At 33.9% G+C, this 16,695-nt stretch overlaps 1 protein-coding gene and 1 long non-coding RNA gene across 4 annotated transcripts in view; one reads left to right on the top strand and one right to left on the bottom strand.

Annotated features, from left to right (window-relative positions):
• The window catches only part of CDH10 (cadherin 10), a 98,870-nt gene extending 86,403 nt beyond the window's left edge, over positions 1–12,467 (top strand). For 2 of the 3 annotated variants that reach the window (XM_013179341.3, XM_048048409.2), the window contains exons 10-12: positions 6,621–6,729; positions 8,677–8,928; positions 9,800–12,462. In XM_013179341.3, coding sequence (XP_013034795.3) covers positions 6,621–6,729; positions 8,677–8,928; positions 9,800–10,293 — 855 coding nt within the window. In that variant the 3' untranslated portion in view covers positions 10,294–12,462. Of the gene's footprint in view, positions 1–6,620; positions 6,730–8,676; positions 8,929–9,799 lie in introns of all 3 variants that reach the window. The other variant, XM_048048410.2, reaches the window with a different exon arrangement.
• On the bottom strand, positions 1,062–8,858 carry LOC136790127 (uncharacterized). The gene is made up of 3 exons (XR_010829478.1): positions 8,739–8,858; positions 7,037–7,214; positions 1,062–2,173 (listed from the first exon to the last, which is right to left on the bottom strand). It is a non-coding gene; the product is annotated as an uncharacterized lncRNA (long non-coding RNA).
• Positions 12,468–16,695: the final 4,228 nt, after the last annotated feature.

Genomic DNA, 16,695 nt, shown 5'->3' with positions numbered 1-16,695 from the left:
AAGTGTTATAATGCTCAGCAGTATCTCCCTTGTCAGAAGGAAGTGCCATGTTATATATATTATATAATTATAACTTATATATATTATATAATTATAACCATTTTTAAACAATCTGAGTTGCAACTGAGTCTTTAAAAAAATCAATTCACAGGAAGAGAAAAGAAAAATACAATGCAAGATAACACGAATAATCTATTTGAATGTAATTATATTCTTGCTAACTGGAAGATCATTAATAAGACGTTATTTTGGAATTCAGTCTGTCTTGAGGGATTGAATATAATTAATCTATACTAAATAATGTTTGGTTCCTTCCATGTGTGTTATCTTTCTTTCCTGTTTTTCTTTTTTCTCTCTCTTTTTTTTTTTTTTTTTTTTTTTTTTTTTTTTTTGCATCTGTGTATGTGTGTCTTTGGCTCTTCACAATCTTCGCCTACTCTGGTTATTTTAATTCATATATACACGTGTCTTGGGGATTATATATATATATATTTAAAACGTAAAAATATTGAGTAACAAACATATACCCCATGCCATAGGCCTTGAAGTAACAGACCTGTACAGCCTTAGATGCCCAGCACCATTCTGGTCCTTTCAAAAACCATGCCCTTTCTCTGAAGGACTATCTGCCTGAGCCAGAGGTAGCAGATAGGAAAACAGCATGGCTCCCTGCAGCTTTCAAAGCCTCAGAACTAATGAGGAAAGCTATGTTTTCACCTTTTTCGGTCCCCAAGAATGCTTGCTTAGTTTTATCAAATCTATACATATCTACTCCCTTTTTAATTTGTCCCGATGTTATATGAATCAGTCTAGCTCATCATAGATTCTCTTTCAGTGATATTTTAAAACATGTCTGATTTATTCTTTTTTGTTTGTTTGTTTGTTTTTCCTGAATCTTCATCATACATTATATAATCATGCTAGGTTTCTTTCACCGATGTTCTCTTTATGTTGCTCCTCTTCTTATCAACTCATTTGACCCATATATAAAAAAAGATTTTTTTAATCAGGTATATTTACCCCAACATAGTCTTGCTTAAACATGGCTTTTGTTACCTCTATATTTCCAACAATTTCCTTATTGTATTCAACAGATGTCTTTCTATTCATTATTCCTCTTATTGAACAAGTAATTAAGACGTATATCTATTTAAAAACTAAATTATTTCCTAATTCATTTTTTAGTAATTTAATTACTTCTCATTTTCTGTTTCTCTATATGTTTTTATAGAATTTTCTTATATCCTTTGATATAAGGATATAAGTATTAGTTTATCTTTCATTTTTGCATCTCCCTCCTTTCTTAAGTCATACTACAATTTGTGGTCAATTTACTTCAATATTTTTTTCTTTCTTCTTCTGTCTCTTTTAATCTACTTTTACTTCAGTCCCTTCAGTATATTTCCTTATATTTCATGTATTCCAGTGATTTTAGTGGTACTAGAATTTTCTTTTTGCACCATTTTATTCAATAACTCTCAAAGTTTTACTCTGGCTTACTCCAGTAAAATAGTTTTTGTAATGGAAATCAATATAGGGTTTCCAAACAGCTGTGTTTTTTTTTTGTTGTTTTTTTGTTTTTTCTTAATAACACATATTTTATTTGCACAGAATTTAAAAGCAAATGTATAGTGTGTTTAAGGAAAAAAAAAAAAAAAAAGATCATTTACATTTTCAGAGGACCTAAGCACAAAGGCGAATTGTTTTGGAAAAAACAACCTACACAGCAAATTTGTTTCTACTGTTTTATCTATTTTTTTAGTGGCTAGCAACCCTCTTTGACTACTTTAAGGCCCTTATATTTCTGGCTGGTTTCAGCTGGTGTAACATTTTTGGCTTCCCTGCTGTTGTCACTGCTTTGTCACTCCATACTGTGGGAGTAGTGGAGGTATCCCACAGCTGATGAGTACAAAGGGAAAACCACGCTGTATGAAATGTTGAGTATTTCACATTAATACTAATGACATCAGGAAATCATATATGAAAACGTGATACAATGCATTCAAATTCCATTTATTTGTTTTGTTTAAGGTAAACCAAAACCACCCCCTCTCTCCCCCCACCCCATACCATGGAAGTTAAACAGAACAAAGGACAAACAGTAACATTTGTGTTTTGATGCACTGCCTGGAGCAAAGGAATACTCACCAACCAGGCTTGCCCCTCACCACATCTACAACACAAAATAAAAATAAATTTGTGTGACTATCACATTCATATTATACCATGTAAGAACCCCCTTAGATTATTAATATTGTTTTGTGTCAGTACACTTACCAATGCAGTTGCTCTGTCTATAAATGCTATGAAAAATAATTTTATTACCATTCCAAGGAAACAAAAGTTCCCCAGATTTCCATTTTTTTAAAATAGCTGTAATAGCATTTAAACTTCCTCAGACTAGCTATTTCCTGGTAGGCACTCTCTTACTGAAATTCTGGTATGTTAAATCAGTTTATCATGAAAAGTCAGGGTGATAGTAAAACTTGATCATATTTATTTTCTCCTTTACTTTCCCTTTCTCCTAACTAAACAGCATTTCTAATGAGACATGAGTATGTGGATGGATATTGTTGTTTGTTTAATATCATTTAAAAAAAAAAAACATAGTATGAAATGGTATAGACAAATATAAAACTGAGGACTAAAGCCTTTAATGTTACAGTATTGGTTAGTTTTCCTATGAAATAACAAAAATGTATGTTAGCAGTGGCAGATATGCTGTAAGACATATTATCTATATTTACAATGTAATTCTGGGCGGTAGATGAACTATAAGGCAGAGTTTACTCTCTACCATTTCAAAGGAAAATGCTGCTGGGAAACTAATGTACATCTTGATTAAAAATAAACAGGTGTACTCAGTGAGAAATGTCTTTTTGTTCTTCAAGTGGATTTGCATATATTTAATAGTTACCCTGCAATCATTTACTGCCCAGAGTTTTCAGAGTCAGCCAAACAGTCAGCTCAAACAACAGCTAAAAATGATTATATTGAAGGCTGTATCAGTCCTTGAAGCTTCAAGAATGAGTCTATCTTTGGTAAAACATAGATAGCATTCCAAGTGGCTGCCTAGCAACTGTGCAGAAAGGAAAGCTCATGCAACACAGCTCCCATGGTTACTTACACTCTTAATTACTTCCATCAGTTCTGTGCCCACAAACAATGGCATAATAACCAGATGGAAATTGTTGAGTTACTGGATTTACCTGCAGCAGACGGTGGTAAAGTGTGCTTAAAGTGTTTAGATTTGTGGAAAAAAAAATTAAAAAAAAGTGGGTGAACAAAGACCCATTTTCATAAGATCCATAAATTGCCCCCAAGATGGCTGACATTGAAATACTGGAGGAACAGGACATGGACCAGAAAATACAATACACTGAAAGTCTGGAAGATAACATAAGTCTTATGAACCACTTTCACCTTGCAATCACTTGGACTAGGTTAGAAAAAGAAGTGTCAAACACAAAGAACTATCAGATACAAATGGTATGGGTTGGAAGGGTTTGACACCAATCCAAGTCTTGATTAGACAAGTCTTGGAGAAGAGGAAGAACCTTTAGAGTCTAAATGGCTAATCTGGAAAAAATCTGAAAACACAATTCCCTGTGACACACTGGGGTTATCGGTGTCTCCTCTCCTTCATTTTGACCAGAACCTGTGAAATAAAGGAATGGAGGAAGCAAATACAAAAGATCTATCATGAAAACAACAAATAGTAATGCAACTGAGTGAGATTCCCGACCTCACCCCACTGTCAAACAGAAGTTGTGATAACTCTTTTTGTTCAACAGTCAACAAGTCAAACATCCTATTTAGGTCATGGGACCCCATCTTCCACCCAAACTTCCAATGCTGCTATAATTGTCTGCAAGAGAGATGGAGTAGGCAAGCAAAGAAATCACCGAAACGATCTATATCACTGTGGCCTACACATCTGTATTTTGAGTATTTCTCAGCAATATAGGAGGAATCTGCTGTTTCCCTTGCTCATTTGTATGTTGAGGCCATGTATTGTCTGAAGCCTGCTTCACATACAGGTCTTGAAAGAGCATATGCAGTGCTTCAGAAAGTTGACAGGAAGATGCTGCTCCCTCCAAAGACCACATGCCCTGATCTATATAAACTTCATCCACATTGGTGAAAAGTGTGTGTTCCTTGTGCTGACATACACCAGGATCTCGGGTGCACCAGAGATACTGCAAGGAGAACTTTCCAGGCTTGCACAGGAGATGATGAGTGCTTGTTTTATGTGTATATGCATTTATTTGAAAAGGAGCTAGTAAAGCACTTCCAGTGTAAATTATCAGTAATATCTTCATCTTCAAGGATTGTTAAAAGCTTAGGTTCTAATTGAGAACAATAGCAAAACAAATAATGCTGTTACTTGTGATGTACTTGCGACATGCTATAAATGTGATAATGCACATAAACACATTGTTTCAATAAGATTGTCCTTAAAACTTTGCTTTTTAAAGATACATATCAGCAACTAACAGGAAACTGCATAATATTTAGTCAGCCAAACATTTGTCAGCATTTCCAAATTATCTGTACATTTTCATATCTGAAGGATGCTTGCAATCAAAAAAAAAAAAAAAGCAGATTTTTTTTCTTCCTAATATAAGCAAATTACTTGAATTTGCTTGCTTGCAAAATGCATTACATTGTCAAACATGATCAGTATTCAATTCAGAACTTCAATTGCTACAAGAAATGATGGATGGGAAAGTTAATAGGTGACTTTTTTTGCAGTTTGTTCTGCTAAGGGTTTTGGACAGTGGTTGATATTGTTGTAGTAGGTTAATAACCTATGTAAATTATATATATAAAATAATTAGGCAATAAAAAAAATCCTTATATATATATATATATATAATCCAAATACTTATTCTAAATTATGGGTATGGACAATCAGAAGTATATAACTGGATTTTCATCATCTTACCACCAACAACTGACTGTGTTCATGGTCTCCACTTGTGAAGTAAAGTGGACTAGTTTTTTCTTCACTTAGAAATATCTTTAATTTTGCAAAAATCTCTAAAGACTTATTTGCCAATTACTTATAAACTCACTAAATAATTTAAAGATTCATTCTTTAAAAGCAAATACTGTGCTACACTTGTATTACCTGTTTTGCTCATCCAGTAAGATATTGGAGTTTTACGTGATTAATCAAATTTAGAGAAAGACAAAACTCTACATGAGAAAGAACATAAAGTGCTGTATTAAAATAACTCCAATCCTTGCCTCATGAAGAAATTTGTTGCTGTATTCTGGATGTACAAGAAAGAAATGGGGTGTTAATCGTGCATTTGTTAAACTGGAGATTAGTGCAATCATTGATGTTAAAGATGATCGGTCCTGACAAAACCTGAAAAATGGCTGTATTTGGAAGAAGGGGAAGAGGAAAACCAAAGAGTTTAACAAGTATGCCACAGGGAAGGAATAGTGTCAAAAATTAGAAGTTATTGCATGCGCGAAAAAACACTGCAATTTAAAATGATGGATCAGAGCTGAAGAATAAAAAAAGATCTAGGCTAAAGATTAATCTATTTTTGGCAAGTTAAACTTAAGAAATAACTGAACATTCTCTCTCTCACACAGACACACAAAACAGCCATAGGTATTGTTTTTATTGCTAAGGTGTAAAACAAAACAAAACACCATACAAACCACTGAAACAAAGCAATGAAGATGTCAAAAAATGCGTTTTGTTTGGTAAGTGGCACCTTGATAGCCTTAGGTCTAGAAATGTCAGTGGAAAAAAAGCCAAACATTTATTTACCTGACAGATAAACAAACATTGATGAAAGTTTTACTATTACTAGCAAACAAAAAAAAAATTGTAGTGATTGCAGAAAGCACTCAATTCAAGTATCAAACAGATCTGATGCAGCTTATTCAGAGAACAGTGACACCAGATTCAGATCCCAGTCTGAGGTACTGAATCTGTACGGTATTATGTATTATGTGTTTCACAAGTAGAAATATATCCATATAATTTAACTGGCATTTTTAATTTCAAGAATCTTATTTGTATCTTTTGCTTTACTAAGAATCAGAAAAATATTGCTTTAGAAACAAATGTTCTTATTTTGAAATTTAATTTGAAACTTTAACTTCCTTACCAAAAGCATCTAATAAAATATAATATCTGATAAAATAACATTTTTATCAACTATATATATATAGTATATATATATATGTATATATGTATATATACATATATATATCCTCTGAATTCCTCTTTTAGGTGTTGATTTGATCATAGTTTTGTTCTTTATGTAGTTACAAAAATATGTAAATATGTATTTAAAAAAAAGAGACAAGGACTAAGTTATAAGCTGACCATTTTACATGTGTACATGTAACACCATATGAAATATGTATGGGCTCTCTTGTTGGAAAACTTGTATGATACATTTTTTCAACATTTGTTCAGTTAATATGTCCTGCAGTTTAAGTATTAAGTCAATATGTACGTAGTTTGAATACAAAGTTTTCTTAACTCTTCTAGTCTTAAAATAATCACAGTTGTATAAAAAGACTAGATGTATGTTTGTTTGTTTGTTTTGTTGATGTTTGTTTGTTTGCTTGCTTTTTCTTCCCTGTAGCTTATTCAGACCATAAGTGCAGTAGACAAAGATGACCCTCTCGGGGGACAAAAATTTTTCTTCAGTTTAGCTGCTGTTAACCCTAACTTCACTGTTCAGGATAATGAAGGTAAAATTCATGCCTGGCCAAGGAAATTTTATCTTTACTATCTCGTATACGTTCCTATAATATCTTGAATTTTCTTTTATATCTATCAATACATAGAGAAGCTCTTTAGGCTACTGCTAACAATAATAATTCTGCATGAATGTTTGTGGTTTGGGAATTCTATATTTTCATCTGTGCAGGGAAGGCAAAAGTTAGTTTGGTAAAAAATAGAATTAAACAAGTTACAAAGAAAATCAGTGGAAGTGTCGGTTTGGGGTGAGTAAGCAAACAAAGGGAGGAGAAAAAAAAGCTTCAAAAATGACTTCACCTCACAAGGTTAGATGTTTCACTTTAGCCTTCTGTCTGATTCCGATTCCCCTGGTTTTCTGTTTTGCTTCTTTGTGATGATGAATGAAAATGATGACTCCAAACACCAGTTTGTTTCTTCCTTTGATTCTTTGTCAGTCTTTTCTCAGCTTTTATCAGGTAAAAAATTTCAGAAGATTCTGTGGGACAACAAACCTATTTTGGCCTTCATTATCCGTACAATTAACAGAGATTCAGTATATCACAGAAGAAATAAATGAGGGGATACAATGTAATATATTCAAATAAGTTAAATTCATAAAGGCAATGGGAATAATTATATTTTAATGATGAAGAATACAGGAAGTAACAGGCTGCAAACAACTTGAGGAAGATTTGGGTTAGATACAAACTATATCAGTAGGGAGAGTGAAGAATCGGAGTCAAACTGTTTGCATACCTTATGAATTCCCCGGCAGCATCAAATTGAAAATCAAAATCAAAAATCAGGCAAATTCTTTTTGATATTGAGTGAAACAAATAGCATGCAAATACCTCAAAGCAATCAAGGGATGCAGTAAAGAAGAACTTTGTATTTTCCTTCATGGAGGCCATGAAAAAAAAAAATCAATTAATTTTTTAAACAAATATTACATCCTGGTGATTATGTCCTGAGCACGTAGAGGTATTGACCATGGTGTTTCTTTTCTATCCGAAATTACTTTCTTCCTTTTGCATGAGTTATTTTAATTCAGCCTGACATTGGCTGGCGAGATAGCTAACCATTTACCTCAAGAAGTCCACGTGTGATGGAAATGATATCTTCCTTCTAATGTCCATATTTTCCCCCTTTTGGACTAAAAACTCCAAAACTGTAGTGTTGACTTACATTTTCGTAAACATAAAGTGGCTTTGACAATAGAACAGTCTCTTCCTGTTGCTCATTTCTTCCCAGTACCTTTTTCTTTCCTTCACTGCCCTCACATTGAATAGATTTGATGCTCAAGTGTGCTATGTAGAACTAAGATTCGTTTGCCACAAATACAATTTATTAAATTCACATCTCAAAACTAAGCAGGAATACCATCTTTCGCTTTTCTGAATTCCGGAAAAAAAATTTCCAACAAAAATTCTACACCACGTGCTAAGGTACATAATTCATTGTTCTACAGCATGTTGAAAGTGTTTTAGTGTGGAAAATCTCATCCTGCATTTACAGATAGCATTCCCCTGGGTGCTGTCACAGAAGATCCATGGAAAGAATCTTTCAGAACAGAGTGCTTGTTAAACAGCATGAAGTGGAAGGTTATTTTTTCTCTGTTGGCCACTTCGCTTCAGGGCTTTAGCCATGGAGTGGAACTGTGTTGTGCACTGCATGCATTAATCTATAAAACATTTTAAGCTTTGAGAAATCCTCTTTTCAAATCACACTCAGAGGTGCTGCAGAGGCACAGAGGAGCAGGCCAGCGGTACATAAAAAATCATAAATAGCTTTCTGATTAAATGTGAATGTCACTGGAAAAGAGAGGGATCACTATGATATGAGGAAAAGCCCATTTCAAAATACTGCCAGTGATGTAAAATATCATAGCTTGCATGTACTATATGGGATACACTTTCTATATTCCTGTACAATACAACAGTATATTTTAATCAATCTAGATAACACTGCCAGAATTTTGACGAGAAGGAATGGCTTTAGTCGACACGAAATAAGTACGTACCTTCTACCAGTGGTGATATCAGACAATGACTACCCGATCCAGAGCAGCACTGGCACTCTGACCATACGCGTATGTGCCTGTGACAGCCGGGGGAACATGCAGTCCTGCAACGCAGAGGCCCTGCTCCTCCCTGCTGGCCTCAGCACAGGGGCACTGATTGCAATTCTCCTCTGCATCATCATCCTGCTGGGTAAGAAAAAGAAATGTATATTTCCCCCCATGAGCAAATGTGTCAGGCCTGACACATTTTACAAAGCTATGCAGGTTGGTAGCATTAATGACCAAGGGTTTTGCTTCTTTTGCAAGAAACATTCAAATGTGAATTAAAAGAAAAAAAGGCAAAAACTGTTTGCCTGGAAATTGGACACAGTAAAAATGAAATCAAGTTCCAGAGTGTTAAATGTATCAGTGTGCAACCAGCAGCACTTTTATTCTTTTGTTGTCTTTAAAAAAGAGGATCAGGCAGAAGGAATAACATAATCAAAAATTGCTTTTTTTCATTTTAACTTATTTGTTTTGAGAGAGAGAGGAAATACTGTTTTATTTAAATAAATACCTAGAGTCAACGTGCAGTATATATTTCACACAGAATATGCTAGTGAATAGTTTTACTATATTAAATCACTGTCTATCCAGAGGTTTCTGTGTGGCAACAAAAAAATGGCAAATTTTGTAAACACACTATTTTGTGGTTTTTAGAATATCACTTACTGATCGGCTGGAAAACAGTTTGAACAGTATACTCCAAGCTTAAAAAAAAAAAAAAAAAAAAGAACTTCAGAATAAACCTGGCTATTTTAACACTCATCAAATTTATTAAAAGAGCACTAGACAAAGCTCATGGTTCTGTAAAGCAGCACACACAATGTTTGCATAAAAAAAAGCACATTTTGATACAGCCCTTACTGTGTTACTGTAATGCAGACAGTGAAGTTTATCCATTTATCAGGCAGAAATGAACTAGTGAAATGTTGCTGAAGTAAAGCTGTTGTATCTGATGGATCTGCTACTAAGAACTTGTTATTTGAGATCTTTACCCATTCTTTCGTTCTCCCTTTAAGTTATAGTGGTGCTGTTTGCTGCTCTGAAGAGGCAACGAAAGAAGGAGCCTTTGATCCTGTCTAAAGAGGACATCAGAGACAACATTGTGAGTTATAATGATGAAGGTGGTGGAGAGGAAGACACCCAAGCCTTTGATATTGGCACACTGAGGAATCCTGCAGCTATCGAAGATAAGAAGCTTCGACGAGATATTATCCCTGAAACATTATTTGTACCACGGAGGACTCCTTCAGCACCAGATAACACAGATGTCCGAGATTTCATTAACCAAAGGCTAAAAGAGCACGATACTGATCCTTCTGCACCACCGTATGACTCGCTTGCAACTTATGCCTATGAGGGAAATGATTCAATAGCTGAATCCTTGAGCTCCTTAGAGTCAGGTACTACTGAAGGAGACCAAAACTATGATTACCTCCGAGAATGGGGCCCTCGGTTTAATAAGCTAGCTGAAATGTATGGTGGAGGAGAAAGTGACAAAGACGCTTCTTAACCTACAGTAGGCTACATTTTTGGTTCCTTTGAGTGGAAGTAATTTTACAGACACCTTCTGCACTCAACAGTATTTAACATTCAGGAAAATTTTCCTGCCACTCAGCACAACGGTTTCCTTTTAAAATTTGTTTCCAGTTTGTCCATTAACGTCATTCATTCTTTCTAGTAGGATGCCACTTGGAATATATACAGCATTTTATTTAATCACCTTCCAAGAGCCAAAGCTATGGAAATTCAGTGTTGTCCATTTTAGTAATTAAAATAAAAAATACCTTACTTTCAGAAATTTGAACAGGGTGATAATCCCTTCAGCAACCTCATGTACAAGCCGCTTCTGTTAGGTACATGTTCTACCCTTGCAAGTGCAGCTTTTAAGATGGCAAAGAAGAAAAAAACCCAGTATGTCCTGTTCTGTACATTAAAATTTAAAAAAATTGTACACGTGGTGTTAATAAGTGTAATATGCAGCTGGTTTAAAAAAAAAAAAAAAAGTTTGTGCAACTTCATTTCATCAAATTCTATCTGCCAATGTTTTATATTTATATTTTTGTATTTATTTTTAAGAAATAAACCAGTTTTTACAACTATGTTGATGCTTGCCTGCCTGTTCTGGCCATCGATTCCAGGCTTGAAGAAAGCATGACATTTCTCCAGTGACAGCACAGCCAAGTGCCAATATCTCTATGCTGCATGCATATAACACGGCTAGAAGTGCATGTGCTCACAGGGAGAGGATCAAGTCATAGATGTATTTGCTTGCTTGAAAATGCTACTTCCTAAAGTTGTCGTGTGTAGGAGAAAATTTGTTTTGTTATCTTATTATAGAAAGATGAATTATTATTTTGTCTCAACATGAATTACACAATTCTAAAAACACTGATATAACTAATCCATCAAAAGCAAGAATTAATTCTGAAAACTGAGATTATTTGTTCTATCGTCCTCCATTTTGAATTACAATTGCATCATTAGAGGTGATCTGTAACTGCAACAAAGTGTAAAAAGATGTTTAAGCAGCTATTTTTAAGCACCAACCTTTTCTAACAGCAAATCACTTGATGACAAACCACTGCATGTTCCTGCAACTATCTGAGGGTAAAGTAATCTCATTTAAAACTGCCAGGTTGAAGGCTGACAAACTGCCAGTTAAACTAGCACACGCTGCCACCCTATTTACTGAGTTTTCTGATGGCTTGGAAAAGTCTAGTAAAAAGAAAACCGAGCAACTAGCCAGCCGGAACAGAAATCATAGCCTAGCTATCACAAAACAAAGTATGTATCCCAAGACATTTTAGGATGTCTCTTTCTTCCCACAGTCTTCAGATTACACAAATCCATTTAGCAAACAAGCACTCTGGGATTTATAAACATTTCTGAGAGGAAATAATTTCAGAGAAAAAGTAGGATGTCAGGTTCTATGTTAACTTTTTTACTGTGGAAGAAACACATCTGAAGGACAATCTCTCCTTCTCTATCTCCCTTAACTTCTTACTGGCATAAAATCAACAGATATTGAAAATTCATTAGTCCTTCAAAAAGTGCATTGCTGCATTCTTATTACACCAGATATTTCTTCTCCTAAATGGAGAGATTAAACCCAATGAAGTTGAAAGCTGAATACAGTGCCATTATGCAAGCTACTTTGGTGCAATGAAGACCGAATTTTTATTGACTTGATATCAAATGAAAGTATTTGTTCCATTAAGAAACTTTGAAGATTATGGATTTTTCTTCATTTCACTCAATAGTACCTTCATTAGCAAAGGAGTTTTGATATTCCTTAATAGAAAAATAATTCTGAGAATATTAAGAAACATCTTAGATACTCAGTATTATAAAGTTTTTTGAAAGGCCGTATGAACATTTTTTATGATTATGAGCTTTTTTATGATTATTTACTGAAATGGATCTAATTTTTTCTTCCTTCTCAACTTTCATTTGTCCTTCAACAGCATGTACTAATAGGAAATAAACACATAAAATTAATCCATTTAACATGTATATAGCCAAAAGGCTCTCTTCCAATACTGTTCTCTGTCTGCAACAGTACTGAGATCAGCGACACCCTGTATATTTAACTGAGTATGTACTAGGACAGAAGATAAAGGTAGCAATACAGCTGCTTGCCATTGCCATCCTTTTGCTAAAAAAAGATTTGGGTTACACAAGTCCGGACAACACTTTTACATGCAATTCAGTAAGGTTCTCTGTTTTATTCCTGAAAATAAAACAAAACAAAAAAACAACGCACCCCCCCACCCACCTCCCTTCTTAAATATATCAGCAAATATCAAATAAGACTCTATTATTTTGATTTGAATTGCAGTATTTATTTCTGAATCTTGATGATATTTTTTTTCTCTGACACTACTTTAAGGAGGTTATTTTATAATGATTGAGCAGAACCTCAAGCTAGTATTTAAAATTTAATCCTCCTTGGCCTATTAAATAAAATAGTGGTATACCTTGTGGAAACATATAACAACATATAAATATACTACTAAAAATATTATATAAATAGTATAAATGAAAATTACTTTTACCCCTTGCCATATCCTTGGAGTTTTATGTCCCAATACATTTTAGAATTAAAAAGAAAAAAAAATCAATTTCAGCACTATACATGTTACTGTACAAATAACATTTCAGTTTACAAATATCTACCATGTTACTGTACAAATACTGCATCCCAGTGAAAGTTTCCTTAGGAGCATGCAGTCATCCATGTGGACAAATGATAAAAAAGTACTCAGGAAGTCATAATTCATAATTCTTTGTCATATTCAATTTATTTTAGTAACTGGATCATCAGCTGAGTCTGGTCTTTAATATTGCAATCAAACACAGAATAGTCCATAAATAATGTGTTCTCCATGCCATAAATGAGTCACAGCAGCTTAGTAAAACCTAGGGCCTTAGAATAAGAGATGAAAGCCATGACATGGAAAAGGAGAAGAAAGGAATCAAGGACACTATCTCAATGTCTCTTATTCCATTGAATGGTGAAGAATTGGAAAGTGAAACTCCAAAATGACTCAAAAAATGTAAAGAAAATTTAAGATAGGATACCTCCTTACCAATCAGTACTTGATAAGCCTAGTCACATGCGTGCCTGAAATACAGCAAAATGTAACAACGTGATAAACAAGATTCTGGTACTGTTTAGTCCAAATTAATTCTCTATACGTTCTTATGATAAAAATGTTACAAGACAGACAACAAAGTGAAAATTCAATACTGCATTTCAGGTGGAACATCTGAATGACTTACAAGACAAATCTAATGAATGTTTAAAAATTCAGAAACTTCAAAACTATTGTAACCACTGAATCCCCAGGGAACCGTGAGTTCTTAGTGCCTGTTCTACCAAATATTAAATACACACATACATACATACATACATACGTAAACAATGAATATTGAGAAAGGAGGGCTGTACAAGATCTTATGTTAAACTGATGTATGAACAATAACAGATAAAATAATATTTCACAGGACCTTCAGGGAAATGGTTGTTGGTAAGAACTGTTTAAGCAGATTAAATAGTGAATAAAAATAAAAACACCCAAATCATCAAAATTGTCACATTGCATATCATCAAATCAACAAATCCACCACTTGCCACCCCTGGGTATGCAGCTGTTTTTTACTCATTCACTGTCACACGGTAACATTTCCACCAATGCTACTTCAACAGCATATAAAAATACTATTCCTAGACTAGAGAAAAAAGAAAAAAAAAGTTTTTGCTCCCTGTCAAACTATCTATCAATAACATTGCCATCTATCAAAAGTGTCTACCCTTCATTTCTTTCACTCATTGCCCAGTGTGATTCCCTTGAATCAGTTTTTCCCACGTTTTTTGAAATTATTCTTATGCTACCTATTACACAAAGTTGCAAGAAAAATAACCAAATCTGCTACATTATTCTCCTCCAAACCTCTTAAAATTTGTTCCTTTTGGAGTAATTACAAAAATATCTGATAAAGGCTACAGAGCTTCTCACTATGCTAATCAAAATCATTGCCCCCATGTTTTACTTTTCAGACTGGTATGCCATTATTGTAGCAGAAACCAAATTATTTGAGTGTTCCTCTAAGCTTCCAACATTTGGGAAAAAAGTAAGTACTTTCTTTTGCCCCATCACTAATTCCTCAAAAGAAAAATCAATTATTTTTTTTTTTAGGAAGACTAGTTAGTGACATGTATGTAGTATATCAACAAGAGTTTAGGCTTCCTTACTTTTCTTCAAATTAGAAAACTACAGATCTGATTACAAAAAGTTACTAGGAGCTTTCAAGCACTGCATTATTTTATCAGACTCTCTTGAACAGTACCAAAATCACCCAAAACTAATCTGTTCACAGAAAGGTGAGCAGATAAATGTTCAAGCTAAAACAATTTCACTTATTCATAACATCTGTTATGTGATATTCATAATATCTGTTATGTCATCTGTTATGTCCAACATATTATGGAAATAATAAACATAGAGAGATAATAGCAAATATAAGAAGATACATGAATATGATTTTTTCCTAAAAAATGTCATGGGCTTCTCTATTGTCTTTACAGTTTTATTGAGGCCTATTCAATCTCTACTCTAATATGGTTGAAGTGGCTGAGAAATCACATTACACATAATTGAATGTACATTTACATTTAATGTAAAAAATAGTAGCAACATCAGAACCTCTAAGTACAATAAGCCTGACAGGACTTATTTAATTCTTTGTTCTTCTGTTTTCTCTTCTTTACAATTATCCAAATTTCCAAGTTATGCAAATGTCTCCTTTTTCAAAACAAAATTTTCAACCCAAACATTTAATTTTTAAGAAATCTTCATTGGTTTTAAATTGATGTCAGCCTAAATAAACAATGAAAAAATAAAATAGCTCTTTGAAAATAAAATTGACAATTGACTCTTTCTTGATTTTTGGCTACAAACCAGAGATTTTGGACAGGTTAACTTTGAGTCTTATCTGGTAGATTGTGACATCCTTATAATCTCATATATATAAGCACATATATATTTATATATATTGAACATATACTTGGCAAAATACTACTGAGTATTTCCATTAATGTTTGCACAACAACATGTTGATTATCAGTTAAGTATGGAAGAAAGCTTTTTTTTTTTTTTTCCTAAAAATACTTGCAAACATGTTTAAATACAGTGCATGAAAGACTCTCAGCAAACCTCCTGTATATCTGTCTTTTTTAGGGAAACAGAGCAAACTCTAATTACATAATATTCATCAAAATGCCAGTGAAATCCAAAAGTTTAATCCAATGTATATTTTATGTTCTAAACATAATGTTCCAAATCCAAATTACAGGATGAAAAAGTTGTGTGATTTGCAGCTGTACAGTTAAAAATAAATAAATAAAAATACAGCAAATCCATATCCAAGAAGTGAGTTAATCGATGACTCATGCAAAGTTTGGAAGTCACAGAAGTGTTGACAAACTTTAATTTACAGAGGAACTTTGGTATATTTAACAATGGTGCATAAAGATTGGCTCTGTTGTAATACATCTCTATGATTCATCTCTGCCTCCTGAATTTCATCATTACAAAGAAGCAATGAACATTTGTGATTTTGGGCTGGTTTCCAGATAGTGTGGTAATCTGCTTGATCACAGGGACAAAAGCTGTCTCTGAACCATTTTTTAAAGTGAAAGGCACCTGAAGTACATCACCTTCACTTGCTATGAATCAAGACAGTCACATGTGGAGGAGGGAATTCCAGATTACACAGTCTGTTTAGTTTTCCAAAAGGTGTTTGACAAGATCTGTTATCAAAACTCCTAAAGAATTAAGCTGTCATAGTCTTCACCTGGGCAAAAGATAGAAAATCAATGATCGGAGTGAACATTAGGAGTATTAGTGGAGGTCACCCACCAGTGGAATCCTTCATGATTTGATCTTTTGACCTGGAAAAGGAGATGAATAAAGGGGCAACGGAGTTTATCTGTCATTATAATTAAGACCAGTAAATAAAAGGGCAGTCATAAGAACGGCAGGGACACGTTGGCAACATGTGAAAACATGAATATACAGGAGGAAGGGAAGGAGCTACTGTTCACTGTGTTTTTCAATAGAAGAAATAGAAGCCATTCCATCTGCCCCCCAGAACAAATCCCACCCTATAATTCTGAATGCAGATGGATTTCTGATCCTTGACATTCTTAATTTTTGTATCTGCAACTGCTGCTGAATGATCATGGGATAATTTTCCAGAAAATGCTTTAACAACACTATCCAGGAGAGAAGTAAGAACGCAATAAGCTGTAATGATAGAAAAACTTTTTCTTACTTGTCAAACCCAGTTAATCTCATCTTGCCTTCACTACAGTTGCACTTTAACATAAATTGGCCCAGAACATGAATTT

The sequence above is a fragment of the Anser cygnoides genome, chromosome 2, assembly GCF_040182565.1.
Source record: "Anser cygnoides isolate HZ-2024a breed goose chromosome 2, Taihu_goose_T2T_genome, whole genome shotgun sequence".
In the NCBI taxonomy this organism is placed as follows: Eukaryota; Metazoa; Chordata; class Aves; order Anseriformes; family Anatidae; genus Anser; species Anser cygnoides.
The sequence above is the reverse complement of the archived record's forward strand: the minus strand, read 5'-3'. Positions and strand labels throughout refer to the sequence as shown.